The 25,272-nt window shown below is 47.8% G+C and overlaps 1 protein-coding gene across 1 annotated transcript in view; it reads left to right on the top strand.

Annotated features, from left to right (window-relative positions):
• CDYL2 (chromodomain Y like 2) overlaps positions 1 to 25,272 on the top strand; it is a 158,451-nt gene that overhangs the window by 109,759 nt on the left and 23,420 nt on the right. Inside the window, exon 3 of the mRNA XM_061138084.1 lies at positions 22,404 to 22,621. Within this exon, the coding sequence (XP_060994067.1) occupies positions 22,404 to 22,621 (218 nt within the window). The remainder of the gene's footprint in view (positions 1 to 22,403; positions 22,622 to 25,272) is intronic.

The following is a 25,272-nucleotide window of genomic DNA, read 5'->3' as shown; positions in this document are numbered from 1 at the left end:
TCAGAGGTCTGTGACCCGTTTTTACGAAAAGGCATTACAGGGATTTAGGTTCAAACCAGCAAGCTTCTCCAGGGTCCTAGGGCAGTGTTCTGGCCAGCATCCCTGGGCCTTCCTACGAGACATCATCAGTGGTTCCAAAGATGCTGGCTCAGCATTCCAGGGGGATGGAATTGTCAGTCCCACACAAGGATTTTCCGCTAGGCTTAATTTTTTTTTTTAAAAACTTATTGGAGTATGGTTGATTTGCCATGTTGTGTTAGTATCAGGTATACAACAAAGTAATTCAGTAATACGTATGCACATATTCATTCTTTTTCATGTCCTTTTCCCACATAGGTTGTTACCGAATATTGAACAGAGTTCTGTGTGCTATAGAATAGGTTCTTGTTGGTTATCTCTTTTATATATAGTAGTGTGTGTACGTTAATCCCAGGCTCCTGATTTATTCCTTCCCTCCACATTTCCCCTTTGGTAACTGTAAATTTTTCTTTGAACTCTGTAAGTCTGTTTCTGTTTTATAAATAAGTTCATTTATGTCTTTTTTTTTTTTAAACCTCTATTCTTTATAGTAACACACACATGCATATATACTCACAGCTCTTCTAGGGAATTCCCTTAATTATCAAAGTTCATTTCAGGGCCAGAAGAATTGGCAGAAAATGAAAGTTAACAGTGTCCATCAGCTGATGAAAGGGTAAACAAAACTTTTTATATTCAGACAGTGAAATGTTACTCAGTCATAAAAGGGAATGAAGCGCTGACACAGGCTACAATGTGGATGATTCTTGAGAACACGATGCTGAGTGAAAGGAGCCGGTCACAGAAGACCACTTACTGTAGGACTGTCTATTTGATAGGTCCAGAACAGGCAAATCTATAGAGACAGAAAGCAAATTCGTGGTTGCCAGAGGTTGGGGGAATGAAAGGAAGGGGAAATGCCTGCTGATGGGTACAGGGCTTCTTTTGGGGGTGATCCACATGTTCTCAAATTCAATTGTAGTGATGGTTGTGCAACTCTGCAAGTAAACTTAGGAATCACTAAATTGTATACTTTGGATGGGTGAATTTTATAGTATATAAATGATAGCAAAGGGCCAGTGCTGACCATGTGCCTGGGAGCCCTGAGTGCTGTCTCCAGGCACGTCCCCCTTTCCCGCCCCAGGAAACTGAGGCTAAAGCATGCCTCTCAGGCATGTCCCAGTGCAGCAGGAGGTGGAGCTGCAGTGCGGCCGCAGTGTGACTCCCAGACCCCGGATCCCACCTGTGAAATCCAGGTGATCTTAGTGGGTCAACAGCCCGTGTGATTTTCCTGCAGCTGCTGTAACACTCTGGGTGCTTTAAAGCAACACACATTTACACTCTTGGAGTCCTGGACGTCCGAAGTCTACAGTGAGTTGGCAGGGCTGTGTCCCTAGGGGGCTCTCAGGGAGGATCAGTTTCCTTGTCTTCTTCAGTCTCCAGAGGTTGCCCGCATTCCTTGGCTCATGGCCCCGCATCTCTCTGACCTCTGCTTCCGCTGTCACATCTCCTCTGCCTCTCCCGCCTCTCTCTCATAAGGATCCTTGTGGTGATATCGGGTCTGTCCGGTGTGATCTAGGACGGTCTCCTCTGACAAAGTTCCTTTGGCGACATCAGGTCACGTATCCCGGGGTTCTGGGCATGAGGATGGGGACATCTTTGGGGGTGCATTATCCAGCAGACCACTCACACACAGGAGAGTCTAGAGGGAAGACAGTCGAGACACGTGGGTTTATATTCCTGTATGGGCAGAAGCCAGCTGGTAACAAGGAAGTATGACTTTTGTCCTCTGGGTTAGACAATACGTATAAATGGAATTATCTGCCTGGTGTGGACTTGTGAACAACTGGTGGGGACTGGACTTGGCTTAAGTTTCCTTGTTGATTTTAGAGATGGAAGGCCAGCTGCGGCTCCCACAGGAAAGGAGGCGCTTTCCAAATTCCACGACGCCTCTCCATGTGGCACATCTCACATCCGCGTTTATTGTAGAGGAGCTGACTCAAGCCCTCCAAAGGCTGGAGCCTTACTAGTGATGACGATAACAGCAGCAGCATCAATAACAGATACTTAAGATGTCCTTGCTGTGGGTTGGGTGTTGCGCTAAGGATTGTCCATGTGATAGTTCAGCCAATCCTGACAACTCTGTGAAGCAGGTTGTCTTTTTCATCTCTAGTTTACAGGTGAGGAAACTGACCCTTTAGGAAGTTAGGACTCCCCAGAAGGTAACATGCCAGAGTCAGATTTCTGACCCCTGCTTTTTGCTTTTTTTTTTTTAAACATTTATTTACTTGGCTGCTTTGCTTTTTAGTTGCAGTGCACGGAGTCTTTTAATTGCGGCCTGTGAATTCTTAGTTACAGCATGTGGGATCTAGTTCCCTGACCGCGGACTAAACCAGGGACCCCTGCATTGGAGTGTGTGATCTTAGTAACTAGACTACAGGGAAGTCCCCTGACCCAGCTTTTTACTTTTGAGATTCAGGGCTTTTTAAAACTACTTTCTCACACTGTCTTGCTGTGTGATATCTAACTTTCTTCCCAGGCCCTAATCACACAGTGGAAAAAAGCCTGTTCTGCTCATGTGTCTGTCTGTGCACGCATGCAGACATCCATGTGTATATATTTGTGTCTGTGTGTATGGAAAACATTTTGTATGACAACATTTGCATCTTGATTTTTCTATTCAACATAGCATATACCTATTTCCATATGGGGCAGTTCTTCATGTTTATAATTTTAGTCATGCTATTATATATATAAGAAAATGTACATCTGATCTAGTGTCCTGTCGTCAGACACAGGTTGGGTCTAAACTTCCATGGAGTCGCAAAGAGTCAGACATGACTGAGCGACTGAACTGAAAACTTCTTTGGTTTTGTCTTGCTTTATTTCTGAATTGTTTTCTTAGAATGAATTCCCAGAGGCATTTATTCTAAGATTGTACTGGTGATTTTGCCCCTCTCCCCAGTAAACAAAGTAACCAATGAGGTAATGATTTTTAGTTTTGCCCTTGTCTTGTCAGCATTATTTGTGGGAACAAAAAAGAGGAACTTCAGTGTCTCTCTGATTTGCATTTCTTACCTCATCACTGAGGCCGAGTCTTTTCTGCACATGCTCATTGAGTCTTTGGGCTTGTCTGCTCTTGTCTTTGAACCTGGGGAGAAGGTAGACTCATACAGAGGGGTGGTAGACTGGGGAGGAGGTGGGCTTGTGTTGAGGGGAAGACTCAGGGAGACTTCTGAAGGCTGGCGGAGCCAGGGCAGGAGATGCCGGGATGCTCGGGGACCCAACCCTAGTTATAATTACAGGACCAGTTGATTTGGCCGGGGGTGGGGGGGTCATGAAAGGAAGGACTGATCCTACTTTTCTGATTGAGGGTTTCCTGATGACTTTCTGATCCTGTATTATGGATGAACTGCCAGAAAAGACCGAAATAGCAAAATCTCCTCCTGGCTTATATGTCAGCAGTAAAAGTGAAGAAGGGAATTGACCACCCTCCGCTGCAGTCACGTGTCCACTTCTGGCTGCCCAGCCCAGCACCCGCCCCAGTGCACTCAGCCCAGATGCCCAGTCTCAGGTGGCCTCCTGCAGTTCTGACTCGGTTCTGGGCTCCCCCCAGCCTCTGGCGTCCACAGCTGGGCCGGGCCACTCTCCATAGTCCTCGGCACCTGGGAGTCCTGAGCTGTAAAGGCTTTGTGGGGTGGCCCCCGTCTCGGCCACACCTTCTCAGGCACTTGGTGGAAACTTTAGGGCATGACCTCAGCCTTGCCTTGTCCAGTTTCCCGTCCACATGGTGAAAAGCAGTATCTACTCTTGTCCCTTCTTGCTCTTTTTCTTGTGAGTATTTATACCTTTCAGAAAATTGACTCCTTCACTGCTGTTTCAGGGTGGTTTTCACGAGAGAGAAATGGTCTGGGATGGAGGCCTGTCTAACTGCAGGTCCCCAAAATGTCCCCTCCCTTTTCCGCCCCGCTGACTTCTTTCCTTCCTCCCTCCTTCCCTCCCTTTCTTCTTAAAGTTAAAAAGTAATTTAGTTCAAAAAATTGAAACACTATGGAAAGTGTAAGCTTTTTAAACATTCAAGTTCCCTCCTTCTTTTTTTCCCGCCTGAATTCTATTTCGAGGTGACTGATGTTCACATTTCCCTATAGGTCATTCTGAACTACTCTCTCAGCTTATGCAACTTGTATATATATTTATTTATATTTATTACACATTATATGTCGCATGTGTAAAAATGTTCTGTTTGCTCAGAGATCTGTTGAAGGGATGATGAACAAGGATAGTCCCACCTGTGTGGGCGTACACACATGTAAGAAACCAGGGCCTCACTGAAAAGGTGGCATCTGGGTAGAGACTGGAGGTGGTGAGAACACTGTGTTTTAAATCTAAAACTCCATCTGTGTCAGGGGTGTGGATGTACTTCCCCTTTTTGGCTGCCCGGGCTTTCACGGCTTGCAGGGACTTAGCTGGCCTCCCTCTGATGGGCGTCCAGGCGCCTTCCAGAGACACACACCCTCGCCAGCCCTAGCTGTTGCCAGTCTTCGTCACACTTTTCCAAGCTCTGCAGTTCTGATTTTAGTCTACAAATGAGGGTGAGCGTCTTCTCATGTTCCCAACACGTGTGTTTCCTCCCCTGGGAGGGGCCTGAGCCTCGTCATGCCAAGCAGGGCAGGGGATGACTCTCAGTAGGGTGGGTGGGCCAGGCATTTGGCCACGTGGCTTCAGGCAAATCGCTCAGCTTCTCTGGGCCAGAGGCTTCATTCATAAAATGTAGATGTAATCATGCCTCATGGGGTTGTGGTAAAAAATAAGTGAATTCATTCACAGAAAGCCTTTAGAATATTAGGTGGCACGTGGTAGACATTTGATAAATATTAGCTATATTATTTCAGTCCTCTGCCCATTTCTCTTGCATGCGTGCATGCTAAGTCGCTTCGTCGTGTTTAACTCTTTGCAATCCCATGGGCTGTAGTCCTCCAGGCTCCTCTGTCCGTGGGATTCTTCAGGCCAGAATACTGGAGTGGATTGCCATGCCCTTCCTCCAGGGGATCTTCCCAACCCAGGGATCACACCCAAGTGTCTTGCATCCCATTGCAGATGGATTCTTTACCCACTGAGCCACCTGGGAAGCTTCTTCTTTTTTTTTTTTTTTTAGAGCATTTTATATATTGTATACTTTAATCCCTTGTTATATTTGTTAACTTCACTCATTGAGTGACTGCTGTATACCAGGAACTGTCTCGTGGCAGTCCCTCATAGCGTGGTGGAGAGAGACGCAGAAAGTATTGAGGGAGTTACAAGTAGGGGTGCCAAAGCCAGCTTGGGAAAGGAGTTAGGAGAGAACTTCTTGGAGGAGGTGACACGCAAGTTGAGTCTGATAGAATGAGCCAGAGTGAGCAAGGGAAAAGGCAGGGCTGGTGGGAGAAGATGACAGCACCCCCAGAAGCATAAAGCCAAGGATCAGCGTGTGGGTACACAAGACCACATCACAAAGAGCTTTCTGGACCACCCTGCAGGGAAGGCTGAAGCTGCAGGGTTGGCTTAAGAACCAGGTGGCTTGGAGCCTACCAGTGGGATGGTGCTAGGAGTCTCTCTGGAAGGAACTGAAGCGTCCCTTTGTGCGGCCCACACTCCGCAGGCCTGCGAAGCCTCCCTGGTCAGGCCCGCCTCGCCTCCTTCCCCACGCGGTCTCTATGTGCCGTGTACGTGTGGGCCCCTCCCCGCAAGCCCTCAGGTGGGCGTTTAACCCACCTGCTCATCCTTCATGGCTCCGCTTGACAGCAGTCCTCCCACGGAAGCTCCCCCTGACTCCCCGGTAGGTGGGCTTCCTGTCGGCTTGCAGCTAGACCCACGTTTGCTCACTGACGGCACGGACCTCGGCTTGTCATGGCCACAGCCTGACTTCTCAGATAGCCTCTGCCTCCCTCCCTGGGTTGTCAGCTCCAGAGAGCACGGATGGTCTCTGGTTTTGCTCCCACTTGTCGATCCAACACCTAGCACTGCTCAGCACCTAGGAGGTGCTTCAGAAGTACCTGCCGAATGAGGGGGTTAATGAATGAGCGGAGCAGAGAGAGAAGCAGGAAGCCTCTTCTGCTTGGAGCCGTGGGCCCCGAGCCCCTGTGAATCCTCACATGCCTGTCAGGTGCCCGCATCCCTCATCTGAGCAGCACCTTCCATCCTGGGCTGTCTCACGGTTCTCAACATCACGCTCCCGCAGTGTGGCCCAGAGGACCGCTGATGTTTTGTCAGGCTCTGTTCCTCAGCTGAAGGGTTCCTTTTCAGCATCTTGCCTAACAGTTGTTCGCATCACCACCTGCCAAGAGCCCTACTGGCTGCACTTCGTTCCCCGCCCTTAATATGCACGTGGGCGCCCAGCTCTTATTGAAGCCCCAGGGCTCAGACCCTGCCGGTCCTCGTCAAGGGCTCTGCGTGTTCTTGTATGGCAGAGCGCATTTCATTCGGGTCACGTGTCTGTTTAGTGTAGTCCTTCGCTGTGGCAGAGAAAACGCAAGCAGACTTCTTAATCAAAGTCCTGTTTGCAGAAAGGACTTTGGGATTTCTCCTTTAAACTTGCTGTGAATTCTGGAGGCAGCAGTGGTGAGGAAGAGACTGGAATGAGTGAGCAGGGGCTTTGGAGGCACAGGGTCCATGAGTTCAAGTGCAAACTGCCTCTTGTTGAGACAGTGACTCTCGGCGGGTGCTTGCAGCTTTGGAGCCTCGGTGGTCTTCCTCTCTGTCCACGGGCGATGACAGAACCCCCTGCAGAGGGTTAGGGGATGGGTCCGCACGGTCAGTGCCGTGGGTGTTCGTTTCTCTTCTCCCCTTTCTCAGACGGCGTGGCCTACGATTGGGTTTCTTGCTCTACCCAGAGGCACGCTTTCCTCCCTCTCGCCACAGCCCTGCTCCTCGCTCACTGACGCTAGGATCTTTGTGGCTGTTCTGTTCATGTCAACCAGCAGGCAAACTCAAGAGGCCCTACTTCTGAGTGCTGGGATGACTGGCCTGTCACTCATGTCCTCGGTGGTAGTCAGAGTCGGCTCTTCTGCCCGCGTCTTGGTGACAGTGATCCCAAGTCTGTCCTTCTCTAGCACACTAGTGCCCTGTGGTTTTTGCACCCTCTGCCTCTTTCTCTGTCCTCTCCTGCTTCTCCACATGGGAGGAAAGTGGGTCCATGCTGAGCCCCCAGAGTCTAAGCAAGGCATTTTACTACCGGCCTGGCTTCCCACCACCATCTCCTAGCCTCACTTGGTGGTGAGACAGAAACATCTGACCACAGGTGAACAGAGCACCCGCGCGTGCCAGGTGTGGAATCGGGTGCCGAGGCCACGGCTGTATGTGAGATGGTTGCTGTCTTCACCCAGCTCAGGTTCTCGTGGGAAGGAAGCAGTCAGCCTGCCAGCGCACCAGGATGTGGGGGCGTTCTGAGTGAGTGAGGAGCCCATCGGGATTAGGAGATGAGAGGAGGGTGGAAGAGCATAAAATCTGAGACCCGAAGGACCTGTAGAGTGTAGTCAGGCAGAGGGGTGAAGGGAGAATGTTCTGGACAAGTAAGAACTGCATTTTATTGAGAAGATTTGTAGGAAATAAGTAACAGTGACCTCCGACATCATCAGTCAACTTCATCTATGCTTTCTTCATCCAACATTTAGTGACTGCTACGAACCCTCATCGTGTACCCAGAAGAGGGTCGCTCGGTGGCTTGTTCTTCATGTATATTGATGAATACGGTGCTCACAGTTGAGGGAAGAAAGCAACCTGGTGGGGAAAAGACAAATTGGCAGTTTCTGTTGTTGTTCAGTCGCTAACTCGTGTCTGACTCTTTGCCACGACAGGCTTTCCTGTCCTCCACTATCTCCCAGAGTTTGCTCAAGTTTATGCCTATTGAGTCGGTGAGGCTATCTAACCTTCTCACCCCGTTCTCCTTTTGCCTTCAGTCTTTCCCAGCATCAGGATCAGTTTCCATACCATGCCAGAAATAGCCAGTATTTATTGGTTGAGCCCAGGCTGTGCACCATGCCTGGTTCTAAGCAGCATAATATGTAGTGACTAATTTAATCCTGGTGGGGGGGTGATCTGTTTCTCTCCTCCTTTTACAGATAGGGCTTCCCTGGTGGTTCAGTCCTTTACAGATAAGGAAACCGAGGTTTGTGGAGCAGTAACTGATCCATCAGAAGGTGGCTGCTCCAAGATTCAGATCCAGTGGGTGGGGCTCCAGATCCATGTTATTTTTTTGTTTTTAATTTTTTAAATTTATTTTTTGTTGCTTTTTGTTATTTTGGCAGCTTTTTGTTATACTTTTTGTTATTTTGTTTTATTGTTTATTTTAAAAACTGTAAAATTTTATATTTTAGTTTTTCTTGTTCTAGACCTATGTTCTTAACTTCAGCTCTTCAACTTCCTGAGGGGTGGGGTTGTCCGTAAGCACAGAGGAGAATACTTCTCTATCGAAAACCCATCCCTTAGCCTTCTGATACCATCATTTTTTTCTACAATTCAGTTAAAGAGATGTTTATTTTGTGGCCACTGCGTGCTGGGAACTGGGGATTAGAGATGACAAGCCCGGACTTCCAAAGAACTCATTAAACTAATTAAGGAATCAGATGCTCCCAAGTGGCCAGCCACAAAGCCGAGTGTGCCAAGCGCTCGGGAAGGGCCTAGACAGACCGCCGTGGGGGCCCCCAGGGAGTGGCTGTTCCTGGGAGGAAGTCAGCTGCCTGGGAGGGAAGCATTTCAGGTGGCCCCAAGGACTCCAGGTGTGAAGGTGGACGGAAGTGGCATTCGGGGCCAGGGGGACTGCTGAAGATGGCCCGGAAGCAGGAAACTTGACATCGTTCTGGAGGTTGGGGTGTTTAAGGGGCGGGGGCGGGAACTGAGGTTGGAAAATAGAGTGAGGCCAGAAGGCAGAGTTTGTGAGTGGAGGAGTGATAAGAACAGATGACAAAGCGGCTTTCCACTAGAGTCATTTTCTGCTTTGGAGACCGTAGGGCTGAATTCAGTAGCAAATTCAGCTATTGGGTACGGCTGGATAGGGTATCCTTCTCTGGGTGCCAGGATTCTGGTCAAATATTTGAGCGTCACTGTGACCATAGGGTGTTTAACTCAGGAGATGTGATTTCACCTCTAGAAAAAATTTCCTTTTCATCAGGTTATCCTGCGTTTTGAATTCGTGCTCTGCTGTTAAAAACATTTAGAACTGACAACAGACATCGTAAGATGTATGCCCATCACTCTCAATGGTTTGAAGTAACCTGGGAGCCTAAGCTTTCTTGAAATTCCTAGTGTATGGATTTTATCAGGCCTGATTAGAACATGCCAGATGATGGCTAATGAGGCTAAAGAAGATTTTTTTTTTAAATTTGGTTATTTATTTGTTAATACAATTTTAAACATTACGGTCCATTTATAATTATTACCGAATATTGGCTATATTCCCCATGTTGTACCATACATCCTAGAGCCTGTCTTACACCCAATAATTTTATACCTCTCTCACCCCCTCCCCATAGTGCCTCTCCCCTCCGCATTGGTAACCATTAATTTGCTCTTAGGTCTGTGTGTCTGCTGCTTTTTTTGTTTGTTTGTTCTATTCACTATTTTGTTGTGTTTTTTTAGTTTTCACAGCATAAACAATATCATACAGTATCTATCTTTGACTTGTGTCACTTAGCATACTGCCTAAAGGAAGATTCTTTTTTTTGAACATACCTATAAACTTGAGCTTTGCTGTTGAATTCAGCCCTGAGATCAGGGATTCTGTCCATGGTGATGGTTAGGGGCTGGGACGAGGACCAACTGTGAAATGACTATACAAGTATTGAGTGTATGTTGGGCTCTTTGAACTCTTTGACATGAGAGAGTGGGGTGATTGGAGGGTGTTTTCAACTTCAGCACCACCGCCAACCCCCATACTCCGCCCACCTCCAAACACCTGAACCCCAGCCCCATTTCTGCAGAAAGAAGCTGCTGCCCCCATCTGCGGAGTCTGCAGGCAGCAGCTCGTTCCTCCTGGCTGAGACAGAAGAGGACCGGGCGTGTTAGCTCTGCACCCTGAGACCTGGCCACGCTTTAGGGATCTTTGGTGCGTCAACCACAGACCAGGAAACAGTTCTCAAGTGTAAGAACTATCACTTTCTCTTCTAAGAACTGCAGCTGGAAAGCCCTCACCCCGCCGTCAACAAAGGACGGTTTCCCTCAACTGCGGAACTGATGAGTCCTCTCTTGTCTATTTTAAGCCTCCCCTTCGCCCAGCCCGCTCCACAGCTTGCAGGCCTCGGCGCTCTGGGGTGGCGGCTGCTCGCAGACCTCCCTCGCCTCTGTGAGTGGTGTCTGCTTCCCGCAGATGGTGATTGTGAGCGGGATGCTTGGAGAAAAGGAGCCAGGGGAAAGGCCTCACACTCGCACCTTCGTGTGGGGGTTGTGGGTGGGGGACCCGGGCAGATCCCTCACTGTGTCCTCCTCCTGCTCTCCAGCCTCTCGCTCTCCTGGTTTGGGTCAGGAGGCAGAAACTTCTCTAGGCCCTCTGCTGTGTGTGGCATGCACTCATTCATTTGTTCAGCATGACTGAGCCACTTCTGCCTGCCGGCTGCGCTGGTTTCAAAGCTCAGTTGTGTCCGACTCTTTGCGACCCCATGGACTGTAGCCCCGCCAGGCTCCTCTGTCCATGGGGTTTTCCAGGCAAGCATACTGGAGCAGGTTGCCATTTCCTCCTCGAGGGGATCCTCCCAACTCAGGGATCGAACCCTCACCTCTTGCATCTCCTCCACTGGCAGGCGGATTCTTTACCACTGCCATGTAAAGACACAGGAGTGGCTGACACGGCCTTGTCTTTAAGAATCTGTGTATGTGTTAAGAGGGGGCCAGACGCGCCTGTGCCGTGTCAGGGTTTGCAAGGCACGTGGGGTAATTCTCCTGCAGCGTGATCACCTACACTGCCCAACGTGGCACCACCAGCCTCACGTGGCTAACGTTAGACTTCAGTTCATCAAAATCAGACAAGTTTTTTAAACTTTCAGTAGCCCTATGTGGCTGTGCAGATAGCAAACATTTCCAGCACTGCAGGGGTTTCTCTTGGACAGTGTTAAATTGGACTGTAAGTTCTTGTTTAATATATGTTTATTTATTTGGCTATGCCTTGGGATGAGGGATCTTTAGTTGCAGCATGAGAAGTCTTAGTTGTGCCATGTGGGATCTAGTTCCCTGACCTCATCTAGTTCCCCCCCTCATTGGGAGTGCAGAGTCTTAGCCACTAGGCCACCGGGGAAGTCCCCAGACTGTAAGTTCTTAAGTGCAGACTCCATCTCTGTTTCTGCCCATCAGTGTATCCCAGGAGCCAGGTTTGTCCTGGGCATTTATTAATTGCACGCTGAATGAATGAAGGGAGGGACAGTAAAGACTGTTAAAAAAAAAAAAAAAGGAAAACGATATGCCAGCAGCCTCTAGACGAGGGATGAACTGCTCTGGAAGAATTAGAGAGCAGGTCCCAGAAAGGCCGCATTGAGAAGGATGAGACCTTTACCAGGGCGAAAGGCGTTCTGGGAAACAGTGTCTCTGGTCTGGAGACACCTTCCTTCTGCGTCCTGATGGCTTGCGCCCCAAGCAGGTGCTACTATTTTCTTCACAAGGGGAGGAAACTTCATAGCACTCACACCGTATTCTTTTCCTTGGGCGTCTCTGAGAGGTGAAGGTCTCGCCCGGCTGTTAGGAAGCAGAAGGGCCAAGTGTGATGTAGGTACAAGTTAGTCATCAAGGTGTGAGAGCAGCCTGGTTTCAGGAAACCATTATCTTCTCCATGCATGAGACTCATACCAAGGTTCGGAAGTATGACCAATGTGTTGAGAAATGAACGTGGAAGGTGTCTCAAAACTGAGAGCATTGAATACGAGGTTGGCCTGTGCTGCCAGGAGGCTGCTCTGGTTGGTCTCCGCGATTTGTTTTTCACTCCTCCATTTGCTTGATGACCACGGCTGCCTTCCAGGCACTGTGCTCCTTCCTGCAGACACAGAGCGAGTGGCTCTCAGGCTTGTCTCTGAAGAGCCTGCTGTCAGGTGGAGGCATCAGGTGGGTGCAGAGATGACGAGGATGCAGCGAAATGAGCTCAGCTTGGAAGCAGCTCCACGGGACACTGGAGCCAGCTGCAGCACCCAGATTTTCTTTCTGATGTTGTTCAGTGGTCTCTCGGGGTAACAAAATGCAGAAGGTCCCTCAGAGCAGGAGGGCCCAAGACCAGTTTTAGGCTTCCGAGTCTTGTTGCTTGAGTCAGGCATCACGTTTGAAATCAGGATGTTTGGAGTTTGAACTGTATCCTGGCCCTTCCCAGGGGCATGACCTTGGGTTTTGCTTTTCTCACCTGTGAAATGTGGATGAAACAATGCCTTACAGGATCAGGCAACATAAGCTCTGTGGATTACATAATAAGCGTTCAACAAAATAGGATGACTGTGTTAACAGTGGGCAATCGAGAGAAAGGACTTTGAGGATGATGCTGGACTGATCATGGAAGGAGCCCTCTCAGACTGTTCCGGGCAGGCAGATGTAGCTGGCTCTGAGCCCAGTTGCCCATGATAATCAAAGAACTGCCCTTATTCTTGTTCAGTCACTAAGCTGTGTCCGACTCTGATCCCATGGACTACAGCGAGGGACATGACTTCCCTGTCCTTTTCTATCTCTCGGAGTTTGCTCAAACTCATGTCCATTGAGTTGGATGCCATCCAACCATCTTGTCCTCTGTCGTCCCCTTCTCTTCCTACCTTCAATCATTCCCAGCATCAGGGTCTTTTCCAATGAGTTGACTCTTTGCATCAGGTGGGCAAATATTGGAGCTTCAGCTTCAGCCTCAGTCGTTCCAATGACTATTCAGGGTTGATCTTCTTTGGGATTGACTGGTTTGATCTTCTTGCTGTCAAGGGACTCTCTAGAGCTGCCCTAGATCCTAAGTGAGAGTTAAGTGTGAAGCCAGCACAGAAGATGCACCCCTTACCTGGGAATGGCATCCTCTGGTGTCCTGTCTGAACTCCTTCCCTGCTTGCTCTCTGGAGGGAGCTTGGTGCTCTCCAGGGCTAGAGTTTGCCATGTTCCTGGTGGAGAATGCGGACATGGATGCCATGTCCTGCAGTCTGTCCCTCATCCATCCAGTCCTCTGTGGCTTCCCCTAGACCTTTACCCTCTGTCCTCCCGGAAAACTCACCCCTCACTCGTCTCAGGGCAGCTGCTCCCTTATCTTTCACATACCAGCTTTCTGTTTGCCTTTGTGTAACTTACAAAGTGCAATGCATTTCCTGACACACCTCTTCCTGCTGCACACTGACAACTATGCACCATTTCTTGACACTTTTTGAGTATTTCCACTATTTTGACCGGACAGGTTTCCTTCTCCCACTAGCTGAGTTGAGATGCTTTTATCCGTCTTTAAGAGTCTGTCCTTAGGGAGTCTTCCTCACATCTGCATTGTGGATTCTTTTCTCCAGCCAGGTCATCTCTGTCTTCTAATATATGAGCCTAACCTGCTCACAAACTAATGTGACTATTAACATCATTTATGTCTTTTCTCCTATTTTATTTTGCATTTCACTTTGTAATTCTGTCTCTTTGCTCCTTCTCTCATCCCTTTCCTTGGCCCTTTTTGTACTTTCTAATTGAGTTGATGCATTTTATATATTTCCTCTCTGGGCTGATTTGGATGCTAGCCATAGGTTATATTTGTGCTCTTAAATTTTAGCATACATATTCAACTACACATTTTTTCTAACAGATGTGCTGTCCTCCTATTGATGCAGCAGGGAGAACCTTACTTGGTTTTGACTTCTCAAGGAGCCTCATGTTTTTGTTTTGTTCACTCACTCAGTGTTGTTAAACAGCAAAAATTGTTTTCGTTATTTTTGCAGCCAGGAATTGCATTTACTAAATTGAAAACCATCAGCTGTGTTTCTTGTATCTCTTGTCTTCCTACAAATTAACTTTTTGATTTGCTGAAGTTTCTATTTATAATTATTTTAGAGTCTGTGATAACTCTTTTAGTTTTGGGATATCTAAAAATGCCCCTTTAACTGGTCCTTTAAATGTGGTTTTAGCTGGGTATAAAATTCTTGGCTGAGAGTTATTCTCTGTCAGCATTTTGATGGAAGTTCTTTTTTTTTCAGGCCTCTGTTAACTGATTTTGCTATCAATCTGATATTCCTTTTTGAGAATGTATTTTTTTCTCTCCATGCTATATTTTAAGATTTTTCCTTTGTCTGGGGCATTCTGCAGTTTCATTATTATTTGTCTGTTTATCCTATTTCATACTCAGAGTGCTCTTTCAAACTAAGAATTTGTCTTTTTTTTAAGTTCTTAAAAACATTCAACCATTATTTCTTCAAATATTTCTTCCCTAGAGGTATTCCTTGTATGGAATTTTAATTTGATTCTTATTTTCAGAACACACACACACACATATATATATATATATTTAGCATATATAACCTTTAGTTTTCAAATAATTTCATACTTACAGCAAACATTGTAAAAGAACCCCTTTTTGGATTTACCAGTAAGTTATGACCAACCTAGATAGCATATTGAAAAGCAGAGATGTCTGTCTAGTCAAGGCTATGGTTTTTCCAGTGGTCATGTATGGATGAGAGAGTTGGACTATAAAGAAGGCTGAGCACCGAAGAATTGATGCTTTTGAACTGTGGTGTTGGAGAAGACTCTTGAGAGTCCCTTGGACTGCAGGCAGATCCAACCAGTCCATCCTAAAGGAGATCAGTCCTGGGTGTTCACTGGAAGGACTGATGTTGAAGCTGAAACTTCAATACTTTGGCCACCTGATGCGAAGAGCTGACTCACTGGAAAAGACCCTGATGCTTAGAGGGATTGGGGGCAGGAGGAGAAGTGGACAACTGAGGATGAGATGGTTGGATGGCATCACCGACTCAACAGACATGGGTTTGGGTGAATTCCAGGAGTTGGTGATAGACAGGGAGGCCTGGCATGCTGTGGTTCATGGGGTCATGAAGAGTTGATCACAACTGAGTGACTGAACTGAACTGAACTGAACATTTTACCGTGTTTGCTCTCTCTTTCTTTGTGTATATATCTGTGTGTATGTACATGTATAGGTAATTATATAGACTCACACATATATACACACTTAGAACTTATGTACAAGTGATTATACAGATTATATACAAATCATTTTTCTTTTTCTGAACCATGTAAGTGTAGATTGCATACATCATGCCTCTTTACCCAGTAATATTTTCTGTGGGTTTTGTTTGTTTTTATTGAAGTATAGTTAATTTACAATGTTGTATTAGTTTTAGGTGTAAAGTGATTCAGTTATTTATATACACTCCTTCTCCCCGCCTTCTATTCTGTTCTCTCTGCCAACCATTGTGGGTAACCAATTTAATCATTTTCTAGTTAACCCTTCCTCTGTTTTCTTTTTGCAAAAGTAAGCAAATTTGTCTATTTCCCCTTCTTTCTTACACTAAAGGTAAAATGCTTTTGCACCTTGCCTGTCTTCACTTGAAGGTACATTTTGGAAATCACTCATTAGTTCCTAGAAATAGTTTTCATTCTTTTTACAGTTGCATAGTATTCCATTGTGTGGAAGCACCATAGTTTAATCTCCCCAATCTGTGCTTGGATGTTCAGGTAGTTATAGTGTTTTGCAGTTATGAATAATGCTGTAAGGAATCATCTTATATATACATATATATGTATGTTTATAGGTATATATTTTACATCATGTTTCTAGAAGTGGGATTGCTGTGTTGAGAGTAAGTGCATGAACAGTTTTCTCACAGATTGCCAAATTCTCTTCCATAGCAGTTCTACCATTTGCATTCCACCCACCAATAAGGAATGCCTGACTCCCCACATCTTCTCTAGAAGAGTGTATTGTCAAGATTCTAAACTTTTGCCAAGTGAATGGGTAAGAAGTGGTTTCTCAGTGTAGTTTTAATGTTCATTTCTTTCATTCTGAATTTTAGTTTGCATTATTCTTTTGAACGAAGTTGAATTCTTTTCTTACCCATAAGAGCTATTTTTATGTGATATTTGTGGATTATCTGTCCATATCTTCTGTCTGTTTTTTCCCCCTGGAGGAATTTTGGTCTTTTTGTCCTCAGTGTTTAAATTTTCTTTAGTCTGGGGATCTTTTATCCGTGACATGCAATTTCTTTCCTCTTTGTCATTTACTTTTTAATTAGTTCTTTACCTTACCCCTGTGCTCTTTTCCTTTCTGTCTGCTTTTATCTGAGAATTTATTTATTTTAAATGACTGTTTCCCTCACATCTATCACTTGGAGCATTCTACGCATTCCTATTTTAAAGTCCGTGTCATATTGTCTCATAATATTTGTTTGATTTGATTTGGAGCTGTTTGTGTCACCAGCGTTGATTTTATCAGACAGAATCCTAAGCATTAGATATCTTCCTGTTTTAAAATTTTGGCAAACAGGCTCATTTCAAGAGGGAAGTTGGTTTTGTCTTTCTTTGCTTCCTCTCTCTCCCTCTACCTGGCCCAGAGGTCCCAATAAAGCCTTGGCTGGGGGCAGCATGTGGCTTTGTTGTCGCTGTTCTGTCTTTCGTGGAGGACATCACGCCGTCCCCTGGTTTCCAACACCCGGGTGCATCCTCCCACCTCATGTGGGAGACGTGAGTCCTGCTGCCCCTACGTCCCCTTCCTGCCCGTCTCTCCCGGCGCCCACCCCCACGGCGAGCTTTGTGTTGGTCTCTGCCTCTCACACAGAGATGATTATCTTGTTTGTGAGCCCAGTGTTGTATCCATCACTTCTGCATGTCTGGAGCAGAGGGGCTGTGTGAGAGGGAGATTCTGTGGGGCCTTCTTAGTGGGAAATACTCCTTTGTACTTGGAAGGAAGGAACATGAGAAGGCTTGAAGGGAGTGGAAGGAAAGAACCCAGCCTGATCATCCTGAGAGGCAGGGATGGCATCTCCCGTTCCATGTGTGGAAAGTGGAGGTGCAGCGGGAATAGTGAACCCCCAGCCTTGCAGCCTGAGAGGAGGGGTGTGGGCTTTGAAGGCTGGTCCATTGCTGGGTTTCACTCTGGCTTTGGGCCTCATCAGGTGGTCAGCCCCTCTTGCCTTGGAACGCCCCATCTCTCCTGGACCCATGTCCTGGGCTTGGAGGCAGCGTGTGGGGCTGGGAGCAGGAGACCTGGGGCTACACGGACTCAGTTTTGGAGTGACTTGGCGTCCTTCAGCTAACGTTTCTGAAAGTGCCTGGAATGAGCCACACACTTGCTAATCCCATGTTGGTTCCTTAATTAAATTAACACGAAAACAACCCTCAAAAACAGGTACCACTGACCCCAGCTTATAACGAAGGAGACACCACTGGGAGAGCTCATGGGCTTCAAGCTTCTCCCGATGAGCAGACACAGTGCTGGGATTCCCATGCTGTCTGGCTGCAAAGCCCCGAACTTCCCTGCTTCCGGCGTATTCTGTTCCCTGGGGTACTTTCCCCGCCAGCCTCCCCTGTCTCTCTGGAGGCATGGTGCCCCAGAAGGGTAGCAGCTTTGAGAGCAGCTCTGTGGGAGGGCGGAGTGGGGCTCAGAAAGGTGACTTAATGCTACTGTATGTGAGTGAATCCAGGCCCTCACGGAGGCTTCCTGCCTTCCTTGACCCAGAGATGGTGTGTCCTCCAAGTTAGCATTCGTGATGCAAGCCCTGTGTCCTGGTAGATAATAGATATATGGGTCTGTTTTCTTATATAGTTTTAAGGATTATTTGGTCAGACGGTCCCTTAGGGGCCGCTTCCCCTTATGCTTTAACAGAAAGACCATGGGCTCCTTCACCGAGAACCCCCAGTATTCTTTATCACATCACCCTCTCTTTTCCCGTTTATCATTATTTTAATGATTGCTCTATTTGTTCCCTTTCTATCTCCCACCCTCTGGGAGGGCATGAAGCACGCTCTGGGAGGGCATGGGCCTTATTTCTCTGATTTTTGTTGGACCTCCAACATCTAGTGTGACGGCTGACCCATAGGAGGTGATAACTCATTAGATTCTGAATGAATGAAGAAAAGGAGGGGCAGTTGCCTCTAATCCTGGCTCTGCCATTTAAAACCTTTGTGGCTTCCCGCAAGCGCCTCACTTCTCCTCATCTGCAAAATGGACTAAGAAGGGCAGATTTGTAGGACTGCTGAGCAATTTACAGGCAGCTTATAGAGCTGCTCAGAAAAGGTAACCCTCAGGTGCTCCTCCTTGATGTAAAGGAAACCAGCACCTTGACTTGGTTGCAGGGCAGGAGAGGTGAAGTCAGACCTCTGCCAGCCCCAGGGAACACACTGCCATTGCGGAGTCCTGAGCCTCTGGCTTCTCACGGGCGAGCTGGGTGGCCGCCGCTGAGAGCAGCGCCCGTGATGCGCTAACCTCCGCCAGCAGGTCCCCGGCACGCATCTGCCGGCTCCAATTAGGAAGGCTTTCTCAGGAGCTGGAGGTTTTGAGGTTGACCCTGAAGAAACAGCTGCCTTTCCATGAGCCTTTTAATTAAATGCTCACGCTTGCTTTCCGGAGTTCATTGAATCGTTTACCTGCATCGTGGTGTTTGACAAAGCCCTGTCACTTTGGGTAATGGAAAGGGACAAGATGAGGAGGCTTCTCAGAGGCTGTCTGATGACATGGGGGCTGGTGCTTCTGTGCCGTTTTAGGGCTGGGCGCTCATCTCGGTGGGGTAGGAGAGGGGTCCAGCACAGCATTTCCTGGTCTCTGCCTTTGGCTTGCTTCTTGTGATTCCAAGGCCCACCCCCACCCCCGTGCTCACTGAGAATCTGAGTCCACCTTGACAGTTGTCCTGAGCCTGGTTCTCACAGTCCGGTCCCTCGGGCAGGGGCCACAGCCTGGGGTGCGCCCAGCCGGCTGGTTGAACCTTCTCCAGGTGATCCAGGGGTCTGCTCAAGTGTAAGAACCACTGGTCTAGGGACTCAAAAACCCGCCTGAATGTCAGAATCACCTGGGGTATAGTTTTCTTTTTTTAAAAGACCCAGAGGGATGGGATGGGGAGGGAGGCAGGAAGGGGGATCGGGATGGGGAACACATGTAAATCCATGGCTGATTCATGCCAATGTATGGCAAAAACCACTACAATATTGTAAAGTAATTAGCCTCCAACTAATAAAAATAAATGAAAATAAATAAATAAAAAAGTAGGTTTACCCAGAAACAAACAAACAAAGTTAATTTTAATGTGTTCTTTAAAGGAAACTTTATTTTCTAAATAGTTTTAGATTTCCAGGAAATTTGGAAAGAAAATACAGAGAGTTCCTATGTGTACCCTGTACTCAGCCTCTCCTGTTTTTATGACATCTTAAACTAGCATGGTCCATGTGTTACAGTCAATGAACTGCTAATCCATATAGTATTATCAACTAAAATCCATACCTTATCCTACTATCTATCCCACGATCCCATCCAGGATCCCACATCGCATTTAGTTGTCATGTCTCCTTAGGATCCTCTGCCCTAAGACAGTTTCTCCGATTTTCTTGGGTTTTGATGACCTTCACAGTCTTGCAGTACAATGATTAGGTATTTTATAGAATGCCCGTCAACTGGGATTTGTCTGTGTGTTTCTCATGATTAGACTGGGGTTGTAGGTTTCTGAGAGGAAGCCCCCAGAGGTCCAGCGCCTTCTCCCTCACATTATGTCAGGAGTGCACGCCACGCCCTGACTTACCCCTGTCGTGTTGGTCTTGATCACGTGGCAGACGGGGCTTTGGCTTCTCCATCTGCCCCAGCCAGGTTTCTCCACTGTTCCTCTTCCCTGACTACGCCCCTTCCCCCACTTTCTACACCGTTTGCAAGGTGTGAAGCTCACCCTTAAAGAAGCTATGTTCTGCCTCCTTGAGAGCAGAGCATCTGCATTAACTATTGGGAATTCTTCTCCATGGAAGATTTATTTCTTGTTCTTGTTGTTCTGTCACTAAGTTGTGTCTGACTCTTTGCAGCCTCATGGACTGCAGCACACCAGGCTTCCCTGTCCTTCACTATCTCCTGAAGTTTGCTCAGATTCATGTCTCTTATCTCCCGTTTATCCAGTCATTTGATTATATCAGTCTAGACTCATGGATATTTATTTTTTACTTTCAATTATAACACAGTATGTACTTTTAATACTTTAATTGCTCAAATTCTTGCATCTTTGGCCATTGAGACCTCTTTCAGTCGACTCCTATGTCCTTTTGACAGGTGTTATCATTGTGAAGATTGTTATTTGTTTTGGTTTTGGTTTTACTACTCTCTTCCTTTCAGTCTCTGCAAGCTTATCTTGCATGTTTCCTGCCCCAGTCCTGGAATCACCTATTTGTCCAGAGAGCCCCTGTTCCTTTTATTGAGAATGGTCATCAGAAACCAAGACCTGGGCTCCTGGGGTGCCCACTGCTATTGGGATGCCAGACTCTGGGCCTTCTCAGCCAACAGAGCGAAGAAATACATGTGTGTATACTAACCTGCATAGACATGCTTATCTAGGAATATTTCTGTATGTAACCATTTGTACCTGTGTTAGGTTCATACTGATGTCTTCAGGGCTCATCCATCACCACATGGATCATTCTGGCTCCTTCCCTTTGCTTCTCTGCAAACTCCCACTCAAACAGAGAAACCTTCCACTCCCACTTGCCATCTATTTACATAATTGTTCAGCTCCAGCATCCATGCCTGATGTCAGAATTCTGAGCTCCTACTTACCTCCACTTACCTCCACGGGCTTCTCGGGTAAAAGTGAAAGTGAAGTCGCTCAGTCGTGTCCAGCTCTTTGCGACCCCGTGGACTGTAGCCCACAGGCCCCTCCGTCCATGGGATTCTCCAGGCTAGAATGCTGGAGTGGGTTGCCATTCCCTCCTCAGGGGATCTTCCCAACTCAGGGATTGAACCCAGGTCTCCTCCACTCCATCTGAGCCACCAGGGAAGCCCAGTGGGTCAGTGGTAAGAAATCTGCCTGCAGGGCAGAAGGTTGCAGGTTCGATCCCTAGGTCAGGAAGATCCCCTGAAGAAGGAGGTGGCAACCCACTCCAGTATTCTTGCCTGGAAAGTCCTATGGACAGAGGAGCCTGTGGGCTACAGTTCACAGGGTGGCAAAGAGTCAGACATGACCTAGTGACTAAGCAACAACAACAATTTACCTCTGTAGGAATCAACTTTATCAACTGGACTACAGTGCTTCCATGCAGGTTATTTTTAGTTTGACAGACTCCACTCATTCCTAAAATTACTTTGGTCAGGACCTTTCCCCCATCCCCCTTCAGGGAGGTGGTTTCATACACTTGTCATACAGTTAGATTCTTTTTATCACATTCTGCGTCCCATCCTTGGATGGACATGAATCTGAGCACACTCCAGGAGTTACTGAAGGACAGGGAAGCCTGGCGTGCTGCAGTTCATGGGGTCGCAAAGAGTTGGACACGACTTAGCGACCGAAGAACGACCACAAAGGTGTCTATGCTGTAAAGTTCCTCAGGTTTCAGCACATGTTCGTGGTCTCATGTTCGCCATCATGATATCTTGCAGAGTGGTTTCACTGTCCTAAAAAAGTCCCTACATTTCACCAGTTGAGCCCTCCTCTCACTCCACCTGAACCCCTGGCCACCAACGATCTTTTTACTTTTTCTATGCTTTTGCCTTTTCTGAGATGTCATGTAATTGGAATCATACAACGTGTCTCACCTTTTCAGACTGGCTTGTTTCACTTAGTGATGTGCATTTAAGAGTCATTCATGCATTTTTGTGGCTTGATAGTGGACTTCTTTTTATGCCAAATAATATTCTACTGTGTGAATGAACCAGAGTTTGTTTATCCATTCACCTAGTAAAGGGCATATTGAAAGTGAAAGTCGTTCAGTCCTGTTTGACTCTTTGTGACCCCATGGGCTATACAGTCCATGGAGTTCTCCAGGCCAGAATACTGGAGTGGGTAGCCTTTTCCTTCTCCAGGGCATCTTCCCAACCCAGGGATCGAACCTAGGTCTTCCACATTGCGGGCGGATTCTTTACCAGCTGAGCCACAAGGGAAGCCCAAGGGCATATTGGTTGCTTCCCAATTTTTGATTATGAGTAAAGCTGCAGTATTTTTGGCTTGCAGTTTGTCTTATTTGGGGACCATTCCTGGATCTGTCATTGCTGAAGGCATCCAGGCAGAACCCGGGCACTCACAGGTGGATGTGTGGGAGAGGGAATCAAGGATCGCTCAGGGTCCTTCACAGAGAGCCCTCTTTGTGCTCTTCCGTGTTGGGAGCTGTAGCCTTTCACCACCCGGAGCAGAGGCTGCCCGGAGGCCCCAGCCGCATCCCAGCCTTCGCGTGGAGTCTGAGAGCTCTCCCGCCTCGCTGCGGTGTGACTGTCCCGAGGTCAGCCTCTCACCCTGTGTGTTTGATTTTGGAAGGCTCTGCTCTGACCAACGGGGGCCTCGGCCTGCACAGCCCGGTGAAGCGGAAGCTGGAAGCCGAGAAGGACTATGTCTTCGACAAGAGGCTCAGGTACAGCGTCCGCCAGAACGAGAGCAACTGTCGGTTTCGGGACATCGTCGTGCGGAAGGAAGAGGGCTTCACGCACATCCTGCTGTCCAGCCAGACCTCGGACAACAACGCACTGACCCCCGAGGTGAGCGGGGCGGGGCGGGGGTGGGTGCAGCGCGCTGACCCCCAGGCGAGAGGGGCGGGGCGGGGGGTGGGGCTGGCTCTCTGGGCCCTCGGACAACAACACTCTGACCCCCGAAGTGAGAGGGGCGGGACGGGGGGCGGTGCTGGCTCTCTGGGCCCTCCACACCCAGGCAGACTGGACCCGGGGACCTGATTTGCTGATCTCACCACGTATGTCATCTGTCTGATCTTTATGGTCCGTGACTACAGTATCCCATTTTGAAGATGAAGACCCTGGGAAACAGAGAGATTCAATAAACTGATCGTGGTCACAGAATTAATCAGTATTAGCCCCAGAAACCAAACATCACATCTTGGGCTTCTCCAGCAAAACTGCATGGTAGTCCGCATGTCTGATACAGATGGAATTATAGTCACTCAGCTCACTTACAGTTTTTTTAAACTGAGATATAATCCACATACCATAAACTTTATCCTTTTAAAATGTACAGTTCAGTGGTATTTAGTGTATTCACAAAGTTCTGTGACGATCAGCGCTAATTCCAGAACATTTCCATCACCCCTAAAGGAAACCCTGTGCCCTTTAGCAGTCACCCCATTCTCTCTTCCCACGTCCCTGGCAACCACTAACCTCCTTCCTGTCTCTATGGATTTGCCTCTTCTGGGTATTTCATAGATGCAGAAATTGTGCAATACATGGCCTTCCATGGCTGGTTTATTTTACTCAGCACAGTGTTTGAGGGGTTTGTCCCTGTGGTAGCATGATCAGTGCCTCATCCCTCTTCTGTGTGCGGGTAGGCCACACTTTGTCTATTAGTTCTCCAGTTGAGGGACATTTGGGTTGGCTCCACTTTTGGCGAAGACTTCCCTGGTGGCTCAGTGGTAAAGAATCTGCCTGCAATGGAGGAGACCTGGGTTCGATCCCTGGGTCGGGAAGGTCCTCTGGAGCAGGAAATGGCAACCCACTCCAGCATTCTTGCCTGGAGAATCCCATGGACAGAGGAGCCTGGGGGCTACACCCCACAGGGTCCCAAAGAGTTGGACACACCTGAGCGACTAACACTTGCACTTTCCACTTTTGACTATCTTGCATAATATTGCTATGAACATTTGTGTATATGTTTTTGTGTGAACATAAGGTTTTCTTGGTTTCATTCCTAATTATGGAATTACTGGGTCATAAAGAGCCAATTCATTGGAACAGACCCTCTTACTGGGAAAGATTGAAGGCAGAAGGAGAAGGGGATGGCAGAGGATGAGATGGTTGGATGGCATCACCGACTCAATGGACGTGAGTTTGAGGAAATTCTGGGAGACAGTGAAGGACAGGGAAGCCTGGTGTGCTGCAGGCCATGGGGTCACAAAGAGTCAGACACAGCTGAGTGACTGAGCAACAGTAACAACGGTAGCTGCATATTTGACCTTATGAGGAACTGCCAAACTATTTTCCCCAGTGGCTGCACCATTTTACATCCCCAACAGTGTTATATGGTGGTCCCCATTCTTCTGCTTCCTCGCCAGCACTTGTTATTGTCTTTTTCTTATTCCAGCCATTTTAGTGGGCTTGAGGCGCTGTCTCACTGTGGTTCTGGTCTGCATTTTCCTAATGATGGACAATGTTGGGCATCTTCTCTGGTGCCTGTTGGCCATTTGTCTATCTTCTTCAGAGAGGTGTCTGTCCAAATCCTTTGCCTATTTTTAAAACTGGGAATTTTTTATAGTTGAGTTTTAAGCATTGTCTATGTGTTCTGAATATCAGACCGTTGTCAGAGCTATGTTTTGAAAATACTGCCATTCTGAGTTGTCTTTTTCCTTTCTAGATAGCATTCTTTGACATTGCAATTCAAAAGTTTTTGACGTCCAGTTTATCTTTTTTCTCTGTGACTTTCTTTTTTTCTTTCTGACTGTGGCTCATGGCTTGTGGGATCCTAGTTCCCCAAGCAGGGATTGAGCACCAAGCCCTAACCCCTGGATTGCCAGGGAATTCCCTCTCTATTACTTTTTGAAATGTTAATTCTGCTTACATCGAGATGAATGGAACAGTGAAGCAGTGAATACATAATGCATTTACATAGACAACACCATTCATAACAGGGGGCACGTAGCAGATGGCAGGGAAGAGATTGTAGACAGTGCCAGTGTGAGAAGACTCGCATCCGAGCAGTCTTCTCCTGCGGGACCGACCCGGGCAGGGCATAGAGTGGCAGGTGACCAAGACGGCCACGGTGCAGCTCGCAGGGCTGTGCACACTTCCTGTGTCCTACTTACCCCATTTCATCCCGCTTTCTGGTGTAGGGCTGTTACAGTTCACGTCTTCCAGATGAGACAGCGTAGGCCTGGAGAGCGGAACAGGGCTGGGGTCGCACAGCTTCAGAGGGCAGGGCCGTCAGCCCAGCGCCTGGCCGTTGCGGACAGCTCACTGCAGACCCCCCTTTCCCATTCCCACGGTACCTGCACTCCCGTGTCCGCAGCAGCAATGCAGACCTGGAGGGTGAGCCACGGGACGGCTTTGGGGTGGGGGGACACAGTCAGGGAGCGGCTGTGTCGCTGGTGACCCGCCCAGACGGGAGCTGCAGATGGCCTGGCACTGCCCGGCGTGTCCAGTGCTCTCAGGGGGCCCGGGCGTGGGTGGAATGGGAATTCTGTGTCCTT

This window comes from Dama dama, chromosome 4 (genome assembly GCF_033118175.1).
Source record: "Dama dama isolate Ldn47 chromosome 4, ASM3311817v1, whole genome shotgun sequence".
Taxonomy (NCBI): domain Eukaryota; kingdom Metazoa; phylum Chordata; class Mammalia; order Artiodactyla; family Cervidae; genus Dama; species Dama dama.
The sequence above is the reverse complement of the archived record's forward strand: the minus strand, read 5'-3'. Positions and strand labels throughout refer to the sequence as shown.